This window comes from Desmodus rotundus, chromosome 3, assembly GCF_022682495.2.
Source record: "Desmodus rotundus isolate HL8 chromosome 3, HLdesRot8A.1, whole genome shotgun sequence".
NCBI lineage: Eukaryota > Metazoa > Chordata > Mammalia > Chiroptera > Phyllostomidae > Desmodus > Desmodus rotundus.
Window position 1 is genome coordinate 68,532,280 of NC_071389.1, and position 25,405 is coordinate 68,557,684.

A 25,405-nucleotide genomic window follows, 5' to 3' on the forward strand; every position below is an offset into this window, starting at 1 on the left:
TTCAAGCAAATAGTCTCACAGTAGATACAGCTATATTAATATCACACAGAATAAGCATTACTAAGAGTAGAGTTAAAAGTAACTCATATAATACATATATTTTAAGTAACAAGGAGGAAGCTATAAAATTCTAAACTTACATGTATCTAATAATCTAGTCACAGTATATATAAAGAAAATGACAAAATTTAAGTAGAAAAGAACAAATCTTATACAGAGCATTACACATTTTCTAGGAATTATTAGAATAAACAACAAAATAAAGTAAGAAGTTGAATTGAATGATAATAATCTTGATTTAATGAATGTATATATGTTCCAGATTAAAGAGACTAAAGAAACTTGATAACTAAAAGCAGTGTGTGATTCTGGATCAGAAGAAAAAAATTCTATACAAAACATTTTTGGAATAATTGATGAAACTTAATTTGAAGTGTAATTAGATAATAGTATATCAATTTTATTATTTATTTACTTTTTAAAATTCTCACCCAAGGATATGTTTGATTTTAGAGAGACAGGAAGGGAGACAGAGAGGGAGAGGAACATGGATGTGAGAAACATTGATTGGTTGCCTCTTGTATGTGCTCCAATTGGGGATTGACCCCGCAACCTAGGTATGTGCACTGACCGGGAATCGAACTTGCAACCTTTAGGTGTATGGGACGATGCTCCAACTAACTGAGCTACACGGCCAAGGCAGTATTATATCAATTTTAGATTTCTTGAATTTGATAGTTGTGTTTTGGTTATATGAGGTAGTATCCATGTTCTGAGGAGATACATGCTAAAGTTTTTTAGGGGTGAAGGTTAGTAATTATTCTAGAGTATAGTTCAGTGCAAAAAGAAAAACAATAGCGCCCCATGAGAGACAAAGCAGTTGTGGCAAAATGTTAAAAATTGATGAGTCTACTTTCAGGGTATACCGATTTGAACATTTTAGAACAAAAAGTTCAAAAAAAGATGCTGGGAGAATTGATTTTAAAAATTAAATTAGATTCCTTCCTCATACTACATCTGCACATTTAAAAGGATTCCAGGTGGATTAAAGACCCAGTTGTGAAAAGTAAAACTTTCAGAGAAAATATAGGGGGATAGTTTCCATTATGTTTCATGCTAGGGAAAAATGTATTTAAATGAAACTTGGGCAGCATAAATATTATAGGAAAAGATTGCCAAATTTTAACTCCACTAAGTTAACTTTCTGTTCTGTAAAACACATCATTCAAGAGGTGTAAAGGACAAGACAGATACTTGGGCAAATATTTGCAGATAATCTAATTCACAAAGATAGTATCCAGGATTGATAAGGAACTCTAACAAATCAATAGGAGAAAAGGGGGAAAATCCAGTAATAAAAGATCAAAGGCACTAAGCAGGTAAAGGACGGGAATGGCCAAATGGCCAATAAAACTTAGAAAATTGCTCAGCCTTACCATCATCAGAACTGCAAATCAAAACTTCATTGAGGTTATAAAACTGTAATTATTTCACACTATTAGATTGGCAAAAATTTTTAATTTGATAATTAGCTTAGTAATTTTCAAATAATATCCTCATTTTACAGATGAGGAAACCGAATTAGAGAGAAGTCGAGGTTACACAGAAAGTGGTAGAGAGAGAATTTAAATTCAGACACTGTGCCTGTAGGGCCCATTGGATTGAATTCCATGCCAGAGGTAGAAGTGCATGGAAAGAGATTTTGGAAATAGGTTACACTCACTGTAACTTGTGAAATTTTGGGCAAGTTACTTAATTTCTTAGGGCCTTATTGATGACATTTATCTTTATTACAGATTGTTGGGAGGCTTAAATGAATTATTTTATTATTCTAGTCCTCTAAGCGTAGGCGAGGGTGCGGTATAACAGAAACTCTCATATGTTTCTGGTTGGGAGGTAATTGGTACGGCTGCTCTACTAATTTTTTAAAAGAGATTTAATCAATTTGAAGGTGTATCTGCATAGTTCCTTCAGTTTTGAAATACCTTTTGGAAAATATCTAGCAATTTAGCTCCTAGTTATTTATGTTAAACTCTCAGACATATTGCCAGGAAGGTATGCGCTGTGATGTTTACTGCAGTGTTGTTTGTATTACTGGGAAAAACCTCAATGTCTGTCAATGATAAATGGATAAATAAATTACGGTATTTTAATACCATCAAATATTATATAATAGATTTTTAAGAAAGAATTATAGTCACATAGGTAAACATAGGTAGGTCTGGAATGACACTGAACAAAAGCAATCTGCAGTAGGATACAGTGTAATGTCACTTATAGAAAGTATAAAAACATGAAAAAAGACTGATATTTTATTAAATGCTTGATTACACAGATTTTTAAAGTACAGTATTATTTTAGTAATCACTAGGAAAAAAATATCACCATGAAACTGAGATACCATGAACTGTAAAATGCATATCAATTTTAGAGATACTAAAAATGTGAAAACCATCTGCCTCAGAATAGATTAATTATGAGGTACTATTTGTGGATTTGGGTTAACATATGAATATACATGTTTGGTAATTAAAAAAAAAAAGTGGTACTACTAGGGTTACCTTTGTGGAAGAAGTCAGGGGAATGGGATTTAGAAAAGATTCACAGGACCCTTAACTCTGTAATGTGTCTAATGTTAATTTGCTTAAAATAAAAAAGTCTACATGAAGCAAAAATAGCAGGGTTAAGATTCATTAAAGTTGGGTTAAAAGTAACCAACTTTATATCCGTTCTGCTCTGTGTGGTTGAAATATGTTATGATTTTTTTTTTAATTGGTGCTGAGGAGGAATAGATAAGTATAAAGTGGGTAAGTCTGGCTGGAAAGGAAGGATTACAGAGGAAAGCACAATATCTATGGGAGTTTTGTTTAAGTGAGAAATACAGGTATCCTTTGCTCTCTGAATTCTAGCTTTGCAAATTAAGGAATAGGATATGTTCTCTTAGATTTTCAGATAAATCCCTTATCATTTAAACTCTTTCTATTTTTTATCTGAAACTTTGGAACCAAGGAGACATTTCCAGTATGCACAGCTACTATCCATACTTAAGAACCACATATTCAGGAAGTAAGGGTTACTTTCACTTGACTTTGTAAGCCAGTAGAGAAAATACACAAGATAAAGAGAGTAAGTTCCTGAAAGGAAAGAGCTAAGATCCGGAGTATAGATAAAGGAATTCACCTTGAATAAGAGAAGAGTCACTAAACTTCCCTTATACTGGAAAGCAGTTGATGAAAATGGGTTTAAATATAGAAAAGTTTTAGATGTGGATATGAAATTGACCAAGTTCCAACCCCAGTAGTTTCCATTCAGTGTGAGAAGTATTACATGATGAAAGGTCAGGGTCAGCTAAAAGGTGAGGCAGCATGGTTGGGCTTAAGACAGTGCTTGGTAGTGGTTGGATTTTGTTGTTCAAATTTTTATATTTTGTATTAATAGTAGTTACTGTCATTTAGAATACCTTCTTGAATATTTACCTGACCTTTGTAAAGGTCACAGGATTACCGAGTATTTTTAATATAAAAGGCTACTTCCCTTATCTGTCTTTTCAGGACTGAGGAAAAAATATTGCCAACACATAAGAATGTATGTGTGTTTTACAGTTTATAAACATTTTGTTATGTTTTATTTTTTATACTGACATAGTGAGGAAATTATTGTAGTCTAATCTTTATTCTTTATTTTGCAATTTAAGCCTGATATTCTTTTTTTAGTACAGAGAAATATGCTTCTTTCTAATTAGTCCCTAAAATTAAATATAAGTTACCTTGGGACTTAACTATTCAAATGCAGGTCATTCTTTGTTTTTATTAATTATTCATTTTTAAATTTTAGAGCTGAACGACAAAGGAATGAAGCACTATATAATGCTGAAGAGCTGAGTAAAGCTTTCCAACATTATAAAGAAAAAGTGGCTGAAAAGCTGGAAAAGGTAAGGGGCAGTTGTACAAATTCAGTGTTTTGTATTACTGTCCATATTCTAAAAATATAGACATAAATAGAATATATTTATGATTAAAGGAGGGAATAATTTTTATAATTTCATAATAAAGTCATTGGAATAAAGAATTTATTAATATTAATTAAGGATGATGTTTACAATCTTTTATAATAAGCAGAAACATTTTTATCCAAAGAGAGGAAAGAGTGAAAGCAAGAGAAGGAACAAAATGCAGAGAAAGATGGGGTGAGTGAGCAGAAGTTGGAGCTATAGAAATAGAAGCAGGAAATTTGTTTCTATCACCTTAGTGAAAATGGAGGCAGAGTAGATTATGTAGCCTTCAATTGATGTCCCTGGACCTACCACCCTGAGAGGGGTCACTTCTGCCTCTGAAAGTGAAGGTTCCTGAACAGATTCTTCATAGTAATGTAGTGGTTCTATTACATTCATTTACTATCTTCAAGTAATTCCACATGAGAATAAAACCTGTTTGGAGCAAGGCCACATGTTGTATATTCATTTGAGCTCAGAAGAGTGGTCTGGTCAACAGATCCGGATATGAGAGACTTCCATCTTGAGATAATAATTAAAACAGAGGAAGTTAATGATTCTGATTAAAGAAAAAGTAGAAGGGTAAAAGAAAGAAATACTATTATTAAACTTTAAGAAATCAAGATCCTATTTAATACCAGAATCTTTAGTGTGAATTAATATTACTGTCTTGAAAGCCTTGGAGAAGTTCCCTGGGGAAATATCATAGAAGGGATTTTTAATAAGATAATCTGTAGGAGGAAGAATAACTTAGGGGGGGTATGCTCAAGAGGGAGGACTTTATAGAGGAAAGAGAGGGAAATATAAGAGATGGTTTTTTTCATACCTCTCCTTAGGATTATCATTTCATACTGTTCAGCAGAGCCCTTTAGTTAGGTAGATGTAACAGGAAGTGAGGCAGATCTGCCTAGTTTTCTCCTCCCCCGTTCCATCCTGGGTGCTTGGCTTTTGTTTTAAATTTTGGACTGTGATTGCACTGGGAGCATTTTGTTGCTAAAATTTCAAAAATTATTTCTCTGGAACATTTGCACTAAAGTTAGCCTTTAGTAACTTCATACAGAGTCTCTGAATGAGTTGCTTGCCTTGTCCATGTCAGGCCAGAACCCCATTCGATATTGCTGCTCTGCCATAGGCTCTTAAGCATTTCTGAATAGGTAGTAGAATCCCACTCTTTGTCTAGGAAGTTCACTTTGCTCCCTTTACTTTAAGGTTGGGGACTTAAATGGGTGGAATACCTATTTCACTCTTCTGCTGATTTCTAAAATCACTTCTTTTTAGTTTGACAGAGCTAAAACCTATGACAATATTAGTATGCCAACTTAAATTATTGTTTTAGGTTCAAGCTGAAGAAGAAATATTAGAGAAAAATCTAATTAACTGTGAAAAAGAAAATAAAAAGCTACAGGAAAAGTGTGGTCTATATAAAAGTGACCTTGAAATTCTGAAAGAGAAATTAAGGTACAGTATCCTATTGTAGAAAAAGGATTTTTGGGTGGAAATGAAGAAAAAAACTGAAACATTCCCTAAGAGTGTTTTGTATATTGTAATTGTGGCCTTAAATAATGTAGAAAGATAGGCTTCATAACAATTTGATTTCTAGGTATAATAAAGTTAGAATTCTAAATGAATGAAGTATATGTTCATGTTAATATACTGGTAAATGTAGAGTAATGTAGTCAACATTTTTGTTTTGCATATGTTTAGAGAAAAAAATTAACACCAACATAATGTTCTTATAATGTGACCAGATTAGCTGGTTAGTAAAATATGTATTCTTCAAATCATAAAGAATCACCTAGTTCAACCTTCTCACATTCAGACCTTAAAAATGTAAGAAAGGGAACTGATGAAATACAAATAATAGTTCTAAAGATTGGATTGTTCTAATGTTTGACATGTTTTTTTAGGTGTATATATTTGAAAATATTAATGCCTAGTAATCTGCTAATGGCTGATTAGACGTTACCTTTTAGAATTGTGTCTGGTACTTTTATATGATCTAAAACCTTCTTCACGTTATGAAAAGTTGTGTCAGGATTTTGGAGTTAGATCTTTTGTTTTAAAAAAAGAACAGAAATGCTTCCAAGATAGGGGGGGTTATCCTTCCCTACTACTTATTGTGAGACACTGGGCAAGTTTCATAAGCTTTCTGTGCCTCAATTTTTTCATCTGTAAAGAGAGAGTTGCTAGCTACCTAAGTTGTGCATGCCTGGCACACAGAAAGCAGGCACATGGCAAATATGAGTAGCTATTATTATTTCGGAATTAAACTTTAAAATGTTTTGTAAGTGAGGTTAACTAAATATGGTTATTGCAAATGAATATGTATTTCCACTTTTGTACTTTTTTTCTTTATAGACAGTTAAAAGAAGAAAATAACAATGGAAAAGAAAAATTAAGAATCATGGCGGTGAAAAATTCAGAAGTCATGGCACAACTAACTGAATCTAGACAAATTATTTTGAAGCTAGAGAGTGATTTAGAGGACAAAGACAAAATACTTCGAGAAAAATTTTCTCTAATGAATGAAAACCGAGAATTAAAGGTTCGTGTTGCAACACAGAATGAGCGACTGGATGTATGTCAGCAAGAAATAGAAAGTTCAAGGGTGGAACTGAGACGTTTGGATAAAATTATGTCCCAATTACCAGTAAGTATGTGTGAAAAGGAAAATGTTACTGAAGTGCTTTGTAAGAGACCATCGTTTTGTGGTTGTTTTATTAGATTAAGTTTTTTTCTTATATCTCTGTACTTTCAGTCATCAGTTCCTTTTCTATGTAATTCTAATTCTATCTAACCCCCCCCCCCCCTTTTTTTTGTACTTTCTGGTATTTCAGCCTTTCTCAGTCTCTCAGATGTTACATATAAGAATGGCACAAATTTTTTTTTTAAAAACAGCCTTATCGAAGTAACATCTGTGTACCACAAAATTTACCCATTTTAAGTGTACTGTTCAATGATTTTTAGTAAATTTACAAGTTTTAGAACGGTGACCACAATCCAGTTATCAAACATTTGTTTCATCCCCAGAAGATCCCTTGTGTGCATTTATAATTAGTTTCTGTAGCTACCTTCACTGTGAGGGAACCACTAATCTACTTTCTGCATCTAGAGATTTGTCTTTTTTTGACATTTCACATAAATTAAATTCTACAGTATATGCTCTTTTGCATCTTGTCGTCCACATTCTTAGTGCTTTTGAGGATTGTTCTTTGAGACGTATATCAGTGTTTCATTTCTTTTATTGTTGGCTTTTCCATTGTGTGGATATACCACATTTTATTTATTCAATAACAGATGGACATTTGAATTGTTTCTACTTTTGGACTATTATACATAACGCTGCAGTGAACATTTGCATATAAGTCTTTGTGTTTTCATTTCCCTTGAGTTGGAATGGAATTGCTGGGTCATACAGTAATTTTATGCCAAAACGTTTTTCAGTGTGGCTGCCTAATTTTACATCCTTACCAACAACACATGAGGGGTCCTGTTTCTCCACATCATTGCCAACATTTGTTATTGTTTGTCTTTTTGATTCTATCCATCTTTGTGTGTGTGAAGTGGTATCACATTATGGTTTTAATTTGCATTTCCCTAATGACTAATAACGTTGAGCAACTTTTCACGTACTTACTTATGGTAAAGAACGTTAAAATGTCTTTAGATGTAGCCAGCCACTTTTTCTCTTTGAGTTATATATGTATATGATCATATTTACAAGTGAGATTAGGAAGGAGGTAAGTATCCCTGCATCGGAAATTTGTTTCTGATAGGTGTAAAATAAAGGTGAGATCAGGAGAAAGCTACAGATAAATGTGTTGTGGTTGGTTTTACATATGTATGGATTACCAATTTTAAACTGTCATGGGATTATGAATCTGAGAGGGACCTTAGAAATAATTTGATTCAATACCATTATTTTATTGGTGAAGAAATGTAGACCCAAGGAAGTGAATAACTTTTAGCAGAATTAAATTGGCGATTCTTGGTTCCAGCCCTCTGCTATATATACCTACTTTCCTAGGATGCTGATTATTGATTATTTGCTTAGATTTTTAATGCACAGATTTGCTTTTGAAATCTGATAGTAATCACATGCAGATAGCATTCCTTTTAAATTGATGTTTTCATTTTACTCAGTATCAAGAATTACTTGATATGTGATTCTGAAGGTGGTGTGGTCATATATGCTTGATCCTGTGATTCATGCAATGCTAAGAATAACATGGTTTGGAAATGTGAGTTTTTTTCATTTCTAGAAAGTGTGCTTTGGTTATAGTTTGACGGTAGTGGTCATTAGTGTTTACCTTGCCCCTTTTACAACTAATTTAAAAATTCTGTGTTATTCAAGCACAGAGACCAACGTAGCATAGAATGTGCTAAGTCTGGATAACATTTTGTGATACCTACTTCAGAATTTTTTAGAATAAAATTTTACAGGTAAATGAAGCCTCTTTATATACCTATGAGATCTAGTTCTCTCCCTCTCTCTTCAGAGGTAGTGACTATTCTGAAATTATGTGTATACTTTTTGTCCATATTTGAAATATTGCCAAAACTTACACATCTAGAAAAAGTATGTATAGTTTAGTGCATTTTTAAAAATGATACTTGCGCCATTGTTGTTTTTCACTCAGTTTTATGTTATGTGTTGTCTCCATAATGATTTAAGTAATACAGGTTTATTTTGAACTATTGTAGTTTTCCTATTATCTTACTATTTCATAATACATTTATACAGTCTCTTATTGATGGACATTAGGTTGTTTGTATTAAATTCACACAATTTTTGAGACTTGGAATTCTAAATAAAAAATTGCATCCTAGATATTATTAATTTATATGTTTGTTTTTAAACTTACAGTTAAAAAGAGAAATATTTGGTTTTAAATCATCTCTTTCTAAGCACCAGATGAGTAGTTTGCCAAACAAGGAAGACAATTACATTGGCTGTTGTGAGGCAAATAAAATGATGATTTCAGAATTAAGGTATGGTTTTCAGGTTCTGAAGTCGTAGCAAATACAATGTTTTAAAAATTAGGTAATTAAAGTAACATCTTTAATTAAATATTGAAAAGTATAGAAAAAGTCCAGAGAGTATTTGAATAAATATCTGTGTTTTCACAACTAAGAATCAATTCTTAATGTTTTGTGATATTGTTTCAAATCTGTTTCTTTAAATAAAAAGTAAAACATTACAGAATCGATGATACATGTTGATTCTTACCACTAGTCCCATTCTTCTCCTTAGTATCTACCACCATGAACTGGGTACATAGTCTTCAATCCATTTTGTATATGTTTGCATTCACAAAAATATACTATATGTTTATATTGTTTGTAAGGTTGCTTTTTCACTCGGCACCATTTTAAAATTCATCCATGTTGAAGTAAGCAGAGTGATTGATTAATGTATGGATTAGTGTGCTTAGTTTAGTTTTTATAGATGTATAAGAGTATATCCTATAACTGTGTCCCAATTTATCTGTTTCTGTATTGTTAGTTTAATTTTCATAACTGTATGAGAGTCTATCCTATAACTATGTCACAATTTATCTATTCCTTTATTGATATTTACCATGTTTCTCTTTTCCATCTATTATAAACACTGCTGTAAAATACATACTTACACATGTTAACTACAATATGGGTGAGTTTCTCTAGTGTATATTCCTAAAAGTCAAAATCTGGGTCATGGGGTGTGTACATTTTCAATTTTACTAGGTATTACCAAGTTTTTAAAGTAGCTGAACCAGTTTACAGTCCAATCAGTGACATAAAAGAGTTTGCATATCCTGCCCAATGGTGAGTTTTAAAATGTTTACCACTTTATATTTTTTTACTTCTTTTCTCTGTGCTAGGATTAAGCTTGCAATAAAAGAGGCAGAAATTCAAAAGCTTCAGGCAAATCTGACTGCGAATCAGTTATCTCAGAGTCTTATTTCTCGTAATGACAACAAAGAAGGTGGCAAATTAAATAGTTTAGAAACAGAACCTGTAAAACTAGGAGGTAGTCAAGTAGGTGAGTATATTTTTCTTGAATTTTTAAAATAAATTATAATCAGAGTTCTTTAAGATAGTTTTTTAAAAAAATAAATGGATTGCCAACTGTTTGGCTTCTGTTATCAGACATGTTAATTACTGTTATGGGTTGATGAGTCAGCGAAAATTATTTAAAAATTTTTAAACTTTTCATCATTCCTTAAAAATGTACTTTACTGAAGTAAAGTTTTCTTGCAATAAAATGTACCCAATAAACAAACATTTGATACATTTTATCAATTGTTTGTTTTCCATGTCTATACTCTTCTTACCATCACCACAATTAATGCTTTATTCTTCTTCCCAGTTTACTTTGCATTTAATTTTCTCATCCTTTTTTTCAACTTAGCTTAAAGTGAAAGCTTAGATTATTGATTTTAAACTTATTTTGTAATGTAAGCATCGGAGGATATACAGTTCCCTTTAGGTAATATGTTAGCTGCATCCCACTAATTTTTACATATTGTGATTGTTTCTGTTTTTGTTTTAGGTTCTGTTGTTGATAGTTGGAGTTTGTTGTCATTTTACTGTTCATATTTTTGATCTTCTTTTTCGTAGATAAGTCCCTCTAACATTTCATATTCTAAGGGCTTGGTGATGACAAGCCCTTTAACTTGACCTTATCTGGGAAGCATTTTATCTGCCCTTCCATTCTAAATGATAGCTTTGCTGGGTAGAGTCATCTTGTATGTAGGTCCTTGCCTTTCATGAATTTGAATACTTCTTTCCAGCCCCTTCACGCCTGCAAAGTTTCTTTTGAGAAGTCAGCTGATAGTCTTATGGAAACTCCTTTGTAGGTAACTGCCTCCTTTTCTTTTGCTGCTTTTAAGATTCTCTCCTTGTCTTTAATCTTTGGCAGTTTAATTATGATGTATCTTGGTGTGGTCCTCTTTGGGTCGAACTTGTTTGGGACTCTCTAAGCCTCCTGGACTTGTATGTTTGTTTCCTTCACCAGATTGGGGAAGTTTTCTTTCATTATTTTTTCCAACAAATTTTTAATTTCTTGCTCTTCCTCTTCTCCTTCTGGCACCCCTATGATTCGGATGTTGGACCGTGTAAAGTTGTCCCAGAAGTTCCTAAGCTTCTCCTCATGTTTTTGAATTCTTGTTTTTTCTTTCTATTCAAGTTGAATGTTTATTTCTTTCTCTTGAGTCCCAGTTTTCTTCCCTTCACTGTTAGTTCCCTGTATATTTTTCTTTATTTCACTTTGTATGTTCTTCACTTTTCCTTTATTTTGCGACAATACTCAACCATTTCTGTGAGCATCCTGATTACCAGTGTTTTGAACTCTGCATCTGATAGGTTGGCTATCTCCTCATTGCTTAGTTCTTTTTCTGGAGTTTTGATATGTTCTTTCATTTGGGCCATATTTCTTTGTCTTGGCTCATCTGTTATGTTGTAAGGGGTGGAGCCTAAGGTATTCGCTAGAGTGGGGCAACCCACTTGTCTGCATTGTGTGGTGCTATATGTGAGGAGGGGTCAGAGAGGGAACAGTGGTGCTTGCCTTATTCTTGCCCACTTTCAGTCACTTCCCTCTCTTTCCACAAGTGAATTGTGCCCTTCTGGTGCTCATTCCTGGGTGGGTGGGTTTGTGTGCATTCTAGGACCCCGTGGGCCCCTCCAAAGGATTCTCCTGTGAGACTGGCAGTTTCCACTGCAGCTGGAACTGCCACAGGTTTTTACAGTCAGAGGCTTTGAAGCTTTCCTGATGTCAGAACCCTGAGTTTCCTGGTCTGTCTCGCTCCCCAGTTGTTCCTCCCTGTTTATCCACATGCAGATGTTAGACTGCCTGGTCCACCAGTCCCCACCTTGCCTCTCCTCCTCTCCACCCTGGCTGCCCGTCTCAGCCCCTTCTACGTGTGTGGGTGAATGTTTCTTCTTTAACTCCTTGGTTGTCAGACTTCCATACAGTTCAGTTTTCTGGAAGTTCTGGTTGTTTTTTATTTTTAAATAGGTTGTTGTCCTTCTTTTAGTTGTGAGAGGAAATGAAGCATATCTACCTATGCCTCCATCTTGGCTGGAAGCTCCAATATATTAAAATATTCTTAATGATCTCAAGTTATTTAAAAAAAGGGGTTTTTTTATCCTCACTGGAGGACATTATTTTTTTCATTGCTTCTAGAGGGAGAAACGTTGATGTGAGAAGGAAGCATTAATTATTTGCTTCCTGTACATGTCCGAACCAGGGATTGTACTTACCTGGACCAAGGATTGGGGATCAAGACTTGAACCCATAACCTAGGTATACGCCCTGACTGGGAATTGAACCTGCAACCATTTGGCTATGGGTCAGCGCTCCAACCAGCTGAGCCATACCAGCCAGGGCTCCAAATACATTTTATGATTAACTTCAGTTTAAGGAGACAAGACAAGATATTTTGTTTTTTGTTTTAACAATTTTTAAAAAGATTTTATTTATTTATTTTCAGAGAGTGAGGATGGGAGGGAGAAATACAGGGAGAGAAATCTTGATGAGTGAGAGAAACATCTGTTGGTTGCCTCTCACACACCCCCAGCTGGGGACCTGGCCTTGCTTACAACCCAGGTATGTACCCTGACTGGGAATTAAACTGGCAACCTTTCGTTTGCAGGCTGGTGCTCAGTCCACTAAGCCACACCAGCCAGAGTACAATGATTTTTTTTTTAACAATGAATCTATCCAAAATACAGGACTTTTAAAGGTGGACAAGGACTCTTTCTGTTATAAAAGAATAGTTTTTCTAGTTTGAAGGAATAGTCTAAAGTGAGTGGTTCAGAAGAACTTATTCCCACTTTATGTATTTAATTTAGAAAGGACCTTACTTTCCATGTTCCTTCATTATACTCACCTTAATATATGTCTCATTCTCTATTCCCTTTACTATTCTTTAGATCAGAAACTGAACTTTATGGTGAAATCTTTTAACATTGTAATAGGATTTTTTTCTTGAAGCTTATACCGAACAATTTCCCTTTATTTTTACTAGCAGAAAGTATAAAAGAGCAAAATCAGCCTATTGTTAACAAGCAATACGAAAAAGAAAGGCAAAAACTTGCTTCTGGAATAGAAGAACTACGTACTAAGTTGACGCAAATAGAAGCTGAGAATTCTGATTTAAAAGTTAACATGGCCCACAGAACTAGTCAGTTTCAGCTGATTCAAGAGGAACTGCTAGAGAAAGCTGCAAACTCCAGCAAACTTGAAAGTGAAGTAAGCTTGAATTAACTGTTTATATGTACTAAATTTTCACTAGGGTTTTATTAAAAATGGTATGTTTAAGCCCAGTTTTACACATTAAAAAAATTTCTTTTAAGATTTTTTTTTTAGGGAGGGGAGAAGAGAGGGAGAGAAACATCAATCTGTTGCCTCTAGTAGGCACCCGACCGGGGACCAAACCCTCACTACAGGCATGTGCTCTCACCTGGAATCAAACCCCTGACCTTTGGTCCACAGAACAAAGCCCAACCAACTGAGCCACACTGGCTAGGGCAGTTATAAATTCTTTTAAATTTATATTTGGAAACCTTTGCATTTTAAATTATAAGTAGGAAAATAAACTCTAGGGTGCTAAAAGATCTAAATTTGGTGGAACTTAAACTGTGCTGTAGTTTTTTATTTCTTCAAATTTAATACAGATTATATACATATATAAGTAAAATTATATGTATTGTGCAATTGGAAGAAAAGCAGTAGTAATAGAGTATTTCAAATTTTAGCAAACAGCAGGACCGCCTGAGAAGTATGTTAAACACGCACTTTTCTGGATTCTACCCTAGTGATTTTGATTCAGCAGATACCAAGTAGTGCTGAGGAATCTGCATTTTTAAACACTGCATGTGAATCTAGTGCAGATATGCTATGGATTACATTCTGAAAAGGGAAAATTACGTGTTTTCATGAATATCTGATCTTTATTGCCTCTGAAGACAAAGCAAGGATGCCTCATTACATAATTGTGGACCCAGATCACATGTGTATGTTATACTGAGCCTTCAAATCAGAGGCTGCAGCTATCTAGGGGGACAATTTTAAATGTCTGAATTCACATCTTGTTTTTATAGATATATGTATTTCTTAGTTGAATTCAGAGAGAGAGAAAAGGAGAGAGAGGGAGGAACATTGATTTTTCCGTTCCACTTAATGTTGGTTGATTCTTGTTATGTGCCCTGACCTGGATTGAACCCACAATGTTGGCTTATTAGGATGAGGCTCTATAGCCACCTGAGTTACCTTAAAGTTTATAGCCAAGGAAAAGACCTGTGGCATAGGAGCTTACTTCAGTAATGGAATAGGAGCTTTACCATATTTTGCTGTGTATAATGTGCTCTCCATGTGTAATGTGCACCCACATTTTTGTGCGCATTATACACGGGATTATTATATCCATTGTTATACCCATGGTATGTAATGTTTATACCCATGTATAATACATACCTCCATTTTTACCTCAAAAATTTGGGCAAAAAAGTACACAATATACACAGCAAAATATACTAGTCAGTTTATAATTACAGTGTTAGCTTACATAGGAAATTGTCAAGTACTGAAATTAATAACTTTAAAAATAATATGAAATTAGCCCTTACCAATATGGCTCAGTTGTTTGGGTGTCATCCCGCAAACTGAAAGGTCTCCCATTCAATTCCTGGTCAAAGCACCTGCCTGGGTTGCAGGTTTGGTCCCTGGTCAGGGCACCTACAAGAGTCAACCAATCAGTTTCTCTCCCTCTCTTAAAAATAAATGGGAAAAAATAAATTAAAAAATTAAAAATTACAAAATGAGCACATCTTGTTGAAAGTACAGAAAGGGAGAGTGAAGAAATAAATCATTGATAATTCTACTACGAGAAATAACTATTGTTAACATTTTATTATACTAATTTTAGTTTTTAATTGCTACTTCTAAGAATTGGGGTAGGGTGCAATCCTTTTTGGACATAGGAGTCAGAATTAAATTACTTATGTGTTACATGGGTGGAACAAGCTGTGTCATATCTCTGGTTAGTCCTCCACTATTTATTTTTCTTCTAAGTTGTCACTTTTTTAAAGTAATTTTTTAAAATAATTTTTCATTTATTTCGATTTCTTTTCAGATGACAAAGAAATGTTCTCAACTTTTAACTCTAGAGAAACAACTAGAGGAAAAAATAGTTGCTTATACCTCTATTGCTGCAAAAAATGCGGAACTTGAACAGGAGCTTATGGTAAAAATTACCCCAGGCCCTCTTTTTTTTCACTACAAATTTACGATGACTTTGAGGCACTTAATTTGTGACAGCCTGTTTATTTTATTACCGTTATTATAAAATATACCATATAGGCAAGTATAAATTCTACTAAACTCTTCTTATTTTTTTGTTGATTTGTGTTTTTTACGTTAATGGGCTTATAGGCAACTATTACCTACATTTTCTTTTTTTTTTACATTTTCTCATTTTTATCCTAGTAGAGTTGAAGGAAATAGTAGTAGTTCTTTGACAGTCTCAATATTTTAAAGTACTGTAATTTTTCTCATTTTGATATAATTTTTAAAATAAATATTTTGTCTTTTTCATAAATATTTAAAATTTTTGAAGTTCAACATATTAAGTACCATGGATTTTTTTAAAGTATAGATTATCACTAATGCTTTAGTAATGTACTTTTATGTAAAACTAGCTCTTAGTTATATTCTTAATTGTTTTTGAATTTCTAGGAAAAGAATGAAAAGATAAGAAGTTTAGAAACCAATATCAATACAGAGCATGAGAAAATTTGTTTAGCTTTTGAAAAGTCAAAGAAAATTCATCTTGAACAGCATAAAGAAATGGAGAAGCAGATTGAAAGAGTAAGATATTACTGATATTTTTACCAGTAGATATGTATATTTAGAATATGGATACTAAAAATTACCTTAAACATTACTAGCTCAGCCTTCTTTTTTTAATATATGAGGAAATAAAGACAGAAAAGTTATTGGCAAGTGTTATAATTAGAATCCCATTACTCTGGATCATTTTATAATGCTTTCTTATATAGTACTTCTGCTGTTTCAGTTTTAATCATTAGTTTTTGAAATTATCAAACTGAGTGATTCTGTAGACTCTTTTCCACTAGAGATATAAGTTGTTTCAAGATTGGTTGAGAATAGGAGCACTCTTAACGCTGAGTGAAAAGTAGATAGCTGAAACAAAAGTAAAGAAAAAGGTGTAAGACCAAGAACTCAAGTCTTAATAAAAAATTGATCATGTATTTATGCTTAATGGCAGAATGGAGCTAACGAGGGAAAAATATATGAGCTTGAAATATAGAGCAATAGACACTATTCATTCTGAGCAACAGAGAGAAAAAAAGATTTGGAAGAAAATGAACAGAGCCTCAGAGACATGTGGGACAATATCATAAAGTCTAACATTCATGTTCACAGAGTCCCAGAGAAGAGAATTGGGTTGGTGCGAAAAAATATTTGAAGGAATAATAACAGTAACCTTCATAATTTTATTGAAGGAAATAAATATACAAATTCAACAAGGTCAGTGGGGTTGAGTCAAAGAAAATAGCTTCCCAATATACCAAAGTTTTTGCTGAAAACCAAAACAAAAATGTCTTAAAAGCATCCAGAGATAAATAATACATTGCATTTAGAGGAAAAAAGATTAAAAGTACTGTAGATTTCTCATCAAAAACTGAAGGTTAGAAGACAGAATACTTTTTTTTTCTAGTGCTGGAAGAGAAAATCCATCAACCTACAATTCTATATCCAGTGAAAATATTCTTTAGGAAATATGAAAACATTCTTAGATGGAGGACAGTTTAGAGAATTTGTCACCAGGTGACTTGTTCTAAAATAAGATTCTTCAGGCAAAAAGAAATAATATCAAAAGGAAACTTGGAATTTCAGGAGTGAAGAGCAACAAAAACAATAACTTTTTGGTTAGATATAATGAACTATTTTCTCCTTTTAAGGTTGTATGACAGTTGAAAGAAAAAATTATAACATCTAGTGAGGTTTTTAATATATGTTGGTGTAATACATTGGAAACTACAGTATAAAAGAGGGAGGGTAAAGGGATCTCTGATTATATAAAGTTTCTATATTTCATTTCAAGTGGCAAAATCTTAATTTTCAGTAATTTGGAAAATTAATTATGTATATTATAAGCACCAGAAAAACCACTAAAAATGATACAGATACAGTAAAGAGCCAATAGATGAAATAGAATTCTGAAGATACTCATATATTTAAAAGAAGGCTGGAAAGGAAAAACAGGACACAAAGAGAAAACTAATAATAAAATTATATGTTTAAATTGAGCCATATCAAATGCTACTTCAGACTTACATATGCTAATATACCAGATAAAGACCTGTGATTGTGAGATTGGATTAAAGATTAAGATTCAGATATATGTGCTCTTCAAGAAATCCTTTAAACATAAAGATAGATAGGTTAACTGTAAATGGTTGGAAAAACTTGTAACAGACAAAGAAAAGGAAGCTGCAGAGGCTATATAAAAATCAAAGTAGACGTCAGAAGAAAGAAAATGACAATAAATAAAGAGGAACATTACATAATGATAAAAGGCTTAATTTACCAAGAATTTATAACAGTCTTAAATGTGTGGGTACCTAACAATAGAATTTGAAAATACATGAAGTAAATGTGAAGAGGTCTGAAAGGAGAAAGAAATTAATCCATAATTATAGTTGGAGATATCAACACTACTCTTTTATGTAATCAGTAGAATAAGTAGACAAAAAAACGAAGGATATAGAACTCACCTGAACAACAGTGTCAGTCAACTTAACCTAATTAACATTTATGGAATATTACACCCAACAGCAGAATATGAGGTCTGTCCAGAAGGTATCCAGCCATGTAATATGGAAAACAGAGACATTTATTGAAGAAGACACAAGGTACCAGAGACATTGTATATAGGACAATGATGCTGACTCAGTCCCCTTCAAAGCAGGCACTTTGGGACCTCACACAGTTTTCCCAGTCACCATCAGCTGCCCCATTGGATTTTCCTGAATCTTATGGATGGTCTGAAATGTCTTCCCTTTCAAAGATGATTTTAGTTCTGGGAAAAGCCAGAAGTTACAGGGTGCCATATCTGGCCTGTAGGGGGGCTGAGTCACCTGGGTGATTTGATGTTTCCCCCAAAAACCCTGCATGAGGTGTGATGCATGAGTGGGCACTTTGTTGGGATTAAGCTGCCAATCTCCAGTTGCCCATAGCTGTGGCCTCCTGAATCATCTGAATAGTTTCTGCAGAGGGATGTTCAAGCTTAATGCAAAATTTGATGCAGATTCATTGCTCTACTAGCTCAGTCATTTCAATGTGATGGCCACACAGTACACATGCTCACTCAGTGGTGTCTACTGCCACCACTGACTAGTACAGTGAAGTCATCATTGTTCACGATGTGCATTCCAGTTCACTCTCCTTGGCTGCCAGGTTACATTGATGTCACACAAACCATTCTTGTTATATTAACAATGGCTGGACTTTTTCCATGCAGACGTCATATACATTCTTCTCCAGTGCACCCGAAACATTCACCAAGATATACTACATGCCAGGTCAAAATAAACTTTATCAAATGTAAAAATTAAAACCATACACAGAATGTTCTCTGACCACAGTGGAGTTAAACTAGAAACCGTTAAGATATCCGAAAAATCTCCGAATATTTGAAGCTAAATAACACACTTCTAAATAATCCATGGACCAAAGAGTAAGTCTCAAGGGAAATTAAAACACTTTAAACTGAATGAAAATGAACACACGACATAAAAATTTGTGGGATGCAGCTAGAGCAGTTCTGAGAAGCTTATAGCATTAAATGCATATATTAAAGTGAAGAAAATCAGTAATCTAAACTTCCACCTTCAGAAACAAGGAAAGGAAGAGCAAAATCAACACAAAAGAAGCTGAAACATGGAAATAATAAAAGGCATATTTAAAATAACTGAAATTGAAAAGAGAATGTAGAGAAAATCAGTGAAAACCAATCCTGGCTCTTCGATAAGATCAACAAATTTATAAACCTCTAGCCAGTCTGAGCAAGAAAAAAGGAGAGAAAACACAAATTCCCTGTATCAGGAATGATAAGGGTATATAGCACTACAGACCCTGAAGATATTAAAGGTTAATAAAGGAATACTACAAACAGTTCTGTGCACATTAATTTGACATCTTCTATGAAATAAACCAATTCTTTAGAAGACACCAATCATACTTTGTAAGACAGATTATCTGAATAGTTCTACATATATTTAAAAAATTGGATTTGTAGTTTTAAAACTTTCAAAAAAATGAAGTTGTAGGCCTATAAGGTTTCACTGATAAATTCTTAACAAATATTTAAGGAACTAATAACAATTCTACACAATCTCGTCCAGAATAAAGAGGAAGGATTACTTCCAACTCATTTGATGAGGCTAGCATTATCATGATATCAAATTAAGGCATAGACAGTATCAGAAAAGAAACATAGACTAACATACCTTATGAACGTTGAAGCAAAAATAACAATATTACATTACATATTGTTCATGGATCTACAAATGCAGTATTTAAAAGCACAAAAAGCATGTATAAGAATGAAACACCACAGAATAATACAGGTCAGATTCAGCATAGTATAGGTGAAGGAGTAAAGGAATAGGACATGGGTATGTGATTTCATTTCTTCTCTAAAAGGAGGAAAACTAAAGAAAATTTGGCAATATGCAAAAATGTATGTAATTTCAGTAATAATTCAACATGAGAGTATTATATCTTTTTGTATATTTCAATGTTTTAAAATTTTAAAAATTTGAGATAAAAATTAATAAATCCCATTTTTATGTTTAGCTTGAATCTCAACTAGAGAAAAAAGATCAACAATTTAAAGAGCAAGAAAAGACTATGTCCATTTTGCAGCAAGACATAATGTGCAAGCAACATCATCTTGAATCACTAGACAGACTCTTGACAGAAAGCAAAGGGGTAAACCATCTTTATAAAAATGCTGTTCAAGAGCTGACTGATAGTCCTGGCTGGATGACTTGGCTGGTTGAAGCATTGTCTGGTATACCAAAAGGTTGTGGGTTCGATTCCTGATCAGGGCATATAACCTAGGTTTCAGGTTTGATCCTCAGTCATGGTGTATGTTTCTCACATCAGTGTTTTTCTCTCTCTCTCTCCCCCCTGCCTTCGTCTCTCTCTAAAACCAGTAAAAATATATCCTCAAGTGAGTATTTAAAATAAAAGATGAGTAATTCTTTTAGTTTATGTTTCTGTAACATACCTTTAATTCTATCAGTTTAATAGCACATAGGTAATGGTAAAATATTTATATGCATACTTACACTTTTGCTTACTAATATGTCTGTTTTCAGGAAATGGAAAAGGAAAATATGAAGAAAGATGAAGCTTTGAAAGCATTACAGAACCAAGTATCTGAAGAAACAATCAAGGTTAGGATGCTAATACTTTTCATAATGGAGTCATTCCTGTAGCTTTTTTGCTTTTTCCTATAAATTGTAAAAATTGTTCATGTAAAAATTAATTAAGAGGTAAATATTTTAACTAGATCAGTGGATGTAGTTTTTGTAAGTATATTTTCTTCAATGTGATCTTAATTATTTGATAGTTAATAATTTAGTTTATATAATATCTAACCTCTCTTTTTTCCTTTTGTATATTATCCAACCTCCGTTTCTTTTTTTTTTTTCCTTAACATTAGCTACGAAAGTGAAGGAAGATGAAACTACATGCAGTCCAGTTTTGTTTCTTTTAATCTGTTCTAAGATTAATTAGGGGATAAATTCAGAATTTCCAAGTAAAATACAGTTTTGTGGCGAATATACCTTTATGCTTAAAAGCATGGGATTTGGAGCTGAATTAACTTGGGTTCCAGTTCTTCAGTGTGTTTACTAACTGATTATAACCTTTCCTGGGTTATTTATGCCCTCTGAACTTTAATTTCTTTATCTGTAAAATAAGGATAACAATAGTGTAAGAATTAAATTAATGAGGTACATAAAATGTCTAGCATAGACATTTCACCAATGTGAAATACTTATTACCATTGGTGAATACTGCTACCTTTATTCTGTCATATATAGCTTAAATAAAAAGGATTTTTAAAAATCTATGTTGTTCAGTACTTTTTTCCTAGTACTCTGTTTTTTAATCCATTTTGTGACCTTGTGTACCTTTGTAAACACAGTTACAGGTTTATCCATAACTTTCCTATAGTATTTTCCAAAACTTTTAACATTTCGTGCCATACCAATTTATTTCCTCATGTAAAATTAATCTCTAAGATCATTAACATTAAAAAATATTACTGTACAAAGGTTGTAGGCATGAAATAATTTTATTAAATAAAATTCATATTGCCACTTAACTCCTGTTTTTCTTTAAACTACCTAATAATACACCTAGCCAACCATTTGGTAAGTTATTTCTTCATGCTTATAACCAGATATGAAACAGGAAGGAAATCAGTGAAAGAATAAATTATGATGTTGGGTTTTATTCCCTTGGTACCTTTAATAATTTTGCTGTTATTGGAGAAAAAGTCAAAATAAGAAACAAAATTCTTATGACTCAAGTTATACTAAATGATTCTTAACATATAGGATATTTGTAGCAACAGAGTGGAAGTTTGAAATCTAGTTCTCTTTTCTTGATTATGTCATTACCACCTTTCCTGACTTTTGGCCATGCCCTTCTGCATGTTTCAGTTTGTTCTTTGCACAAAAAAAATATTATGAATTTTCTATCTGTAGGAGACTTATAGGGATCAGTTTAAAGTTATACCACCTATAAAAGTATGATGTAGCTTTTAGCTTAATGAAAGCTAGAAGATTGATGTAAATTCCAAACAGGTAACAAGAAACCAGTAAACTAAAGCCATCATGTTGTCTTCTATTAAATAGAAAGTTGAGAGAGTGCTTATTAGATTTAGAGATTTTATTTATTTATTTTTCTTTGTTTTGGTTTTATTTATCACTCCAGATTCTTTTTCTCCCCCTAAAGAAATTATAAATGGAAAAACACAAACAACAAAGAACAGCTTAGGTGCTTTTGTTGAAGAAAGGGTAGCCTAGAACTCCCATCTGGTTGCCCCCAGACTGTGCCCCTAAGGAGGTTTTTGGTTCATAAGAGCAGTACAAATGCGTATACTTGTAAGTGGTTTGTATAAAGTAATGGCATTTATTTGTATCAGATTCTGAGTAGTAGTTTGTGTTTTATTAAAGTGGTTTGTATAAAGTAATGGCATTTATTTATATCAGATTCTGAGTAGTAGTTTGTTTTTTATTAATATTTATTTTATGGTTTATTAATTTTAATTAAATTCCACCTACCAAATTATTGAAAGAATAGTATACACAGTATCTTTGTACTCCTCACCTAGATTCACCAATGTGACTCTCTCTCCCTCTCTCTCTCTAAAAGCTATGAAAAAGTGACCTCAGGTGAGGATAAAAATATTAAAGAAAAACAAAATTACAAGTTTTTTAGCTGTTAATGGTTATATTCCCAGGCCATAGGGACAATCTTTGACATCTGTGTCAAGCTTTTCTTTTTAGAAATAAGAATTTCATGATGTATATGTCTGGTAGAAGGAATATTTTCCTCTTTTTCTGTTTATCTTGTTGAGATTTATTTTGCACTAGAATGCTATTAACATTAAGGGAGAGGAAAAAAAAACACCCCAAGAAGCTCAAAACTATCAATACAATAACGAAAAGAAAGGAGCAAGATTAGATTCTTATTAACAGAAGAGATATGGAGCATGTACACAAATTTGCCCTTCAAATAATTTTTTAAATAATTAATTTGCTGATTTGGGTTGCTTGTTGCTCATTTGCTCTTTAATAGGTAGTATAAGCATTTGCAGCTATAGGAACCCTTGACCAAGTCACATTGCTGCCCTTCTGAAAATGTTTCCACTGATTCAAAGCAAAAACAGCCTTCTCCTAAGTTTTATTTTCCCTAGCTGACAAAAACATTTTCAGCCCTAACTGGTGTGCCTTAGTTGGTTGGGCATCATCGCACAAAATGAAAGGTTGCCAGTTTGACTCCTGGTCAAAGCACTCACCTGGGTTCCGGGTTCCGTTCCTAGTTGGGACGAGTATGAGAGTCAGCCAATCAATGTTATTCTCTCTCACTGATGTTTCTCTTGTCTTTCTCCCTCCCTTCCCCTCTCTCTCTTCAAAGTAAATTAATTAAAAACACATTTTCTTTTTTTTTAAAGTATATTTTATTGATTATGCTATTATAGTTCCATTTTTTTCTCCCATTTATCCCCCTCTGCTCTGCACCCCCCTCTCTCCAGCATTAATCCCCTTAGTTCATGTCCATGGGTCCTACATATAAGTTCTTTGGCTTTTCCATTTCCCATATATTCTTAACCTCTCCCTGTCTATGTTATACCTACCAATTATGCTTCTTATTCCCTTTACCTTTCCTCCTATTCTCCCCCCTTCCCTTCCCTGTTGATGATCCTCCATTTGATATCCATTATTGTGATTCTGGTCCTTGGTTATTTGGTTAGTTTGTTTTTTGTGTTTTGTTTTTTAGATTTAGTTGTTGATAATTGTGAGTTTGTTGTCATTTTACTGTTCATATTTTTGATCACCTTCTTTTTCTTAGATAAGTCCCTTTAACATCTCCTATTGTAAAGGCTTGGTGATGATGAACTCCTTTAACTTGACCTTATCTGGAAAGCACTTTATCTGCCCTTCCATTCTAAATGATAGTGATGCTGGATAGAGTAATCTTGGATGTAGGTCCATGCCTTTTATGACTTTGAATACTTCTTTCCAGCCCCTTCTTGCCTGCAAGGTTTCTTTTGAGAAATCAGCTGGTAGTCTCTTCTGGGAACTCTTTTGTAGGTAACTCTCTCTTTTTCCTCCTGCTGATTTTAAGATTCTCGCCTTATCTTTACTCTTGGGTAACTTAATTATAATGTGTCTTGGTGTGTTCTTCCTTCAGTCCAACTTCTTTGGGACTCTCTGAGCTTCCTGGACTTGCGTGTCTATTTCCTTTGCCAGATTGGGGAAGTTTTCCTTCATTATTTTTTTCAAATAAATTTTCAATTTCTTGCTCTTCCTCTTCTCCTCTGGTACCCCTATGATTCGTATGTTAGAATATTTAAAGTTGTCCCAGAAGTTCCTACACCTCTCCTTTTTTTGAATTCTTGTTTCTTCATTCTGTTCTGGTTGGATGTTTATTTCTTCCTTTTGTTCCAAATCATTGATTTGATTCCCAGTTTCCTTCCCTTCACTAAAAAAAACACATTTTCATTTTCTTACTGACTTTAGCATATTGAGTATTCACACCATAGCATTGTTAGCATCATATACCAGTTTGTGCTCACTTTTCCATTTTTCTTGATCAAGGGAACTTAAGGATTAGGTTTATCTTTTTAGGTTAAAAAAATATTTACCTTACAGATTCTTGATGGTTGGCCCATCTGTCTTGCCAAACTTATCTCCCAAATACCCATCTCCAACAAATTCATACTCTTGATATGCAGAGCTCTCCTGCCAGCTTCTCCCCATTCCCTTTTATAGTAACTTAACTATGAACATAACTTCCTCATCCTGGAATGCCCTTTTTCACTTGTTCAAGTCCTATTTGCTTTTCAAGACTGCAGCTTCTGGTTTGCCAGTTTCCAATGAAAAATTAGTTGTTAAGTAAATCTCTTAAGTAAGAAATTACTTAAATCTCTTTTAAGTAAATCTGTAATAGCATTTTATATCCTGTTTGACTGTATAGTCACTGTTTGAAGCAGTGAGTTAACATTAGGACACAAATCTGTAAAATATGGAGCATATAGTAAACACTATTAAGTTGATTTTTCTTTTTTGTATTTTTCCTGCTTAGGTCAGACAGTTAGATTCAGCATTGGAAATTTGTAAGGAAGAACTTGCCTTACATTTGAATCAATTGGAAGGAAATAAGGAAAAGTTTGAAAAACAGCTTAAGAAGAAATCTGAAGAGGTAAAGGAATGTTTTCTTTATATATGGAATATTTTTCAAGTGATTTTTTTGAGATACTATTTATTTTCAAGATGCTTTACAAGTATATCTTTATTTAGCTCATGTAAAAAATCTTTTCAATAAAGTGGAGATTTTAATATTATATTCTTTTAAAATAAACATTATTGCCCTGACTGGTGTGGCTCAGTGGATTAAGTGCCAGCCTGCAAACCAAAGGGTTGCCTATTCCATTCCCAGTCAGGGCACATGCTTGGGTTGCAGGCCAGGTGCCCAGTAGTGGGTGCTCAAGAGGCAACCATACATTGATGTCTCTCTCCCTTTCTTTCTCCCTCCCTTTCCCTCTGTAAAAATAAATAAAGTCTTAAAAAAATAAAAATAAACATTATTTCAGTGCAGCA

At 33.4% G+C, this 25,405-nt stretch overlaps 1 protein-coding gene across 1 annotated transcript in view; it reads left to right on the forward strand.

The window, feature by feature from the left end:
• Nucleotides 1-25,405, forward strand: part of CCDC18 (coiled-coil domain containing 18) — a 111,181-nt gene that overhangs the window by 15,137 nt on the left and 70,639 nt on the right. The window contains exons 8-18 of the mRNA XM_045199515.2: nt 3,835-3,931; nt 5,328-5,449; nt 6,350-6,641; nt 8,859-8,983; nt 9,856-10,016; nt 13,006-13,226; nt 15,109-15,219; nt 15,711-15,842; nt 19,860-19,994; nt 20,387-20,464; nt 24,891-25,007. Of these exons, the coding sequence (XP_045055450.2) occupies nt 3,835-3,931; nt 5,328-5,449; nt 6,350-6,641; nt 8,859-8,983; nt 9,856-10,016; nt 13,006-13,226; nt 15,109-15,219; nt 15,711-15,842; nt 19,860-19,994; nt 20,387-20,464; nt 24,891-25,007 (1,591 nt within the window). The remainder of the gene's footprint in view (nt 1-3,834; nt 3,932-5,327; nt 5,450-6,349; nt 6,642-8,858; nt 8,984-9,855; nt 10,017-13,005; nt 13,227-15,108; nt 15,220-15,710; nt 15,843-19,859; nt 19,995-20,386; nt 20,465-24,890; nt 25,008-25,405) is intronic.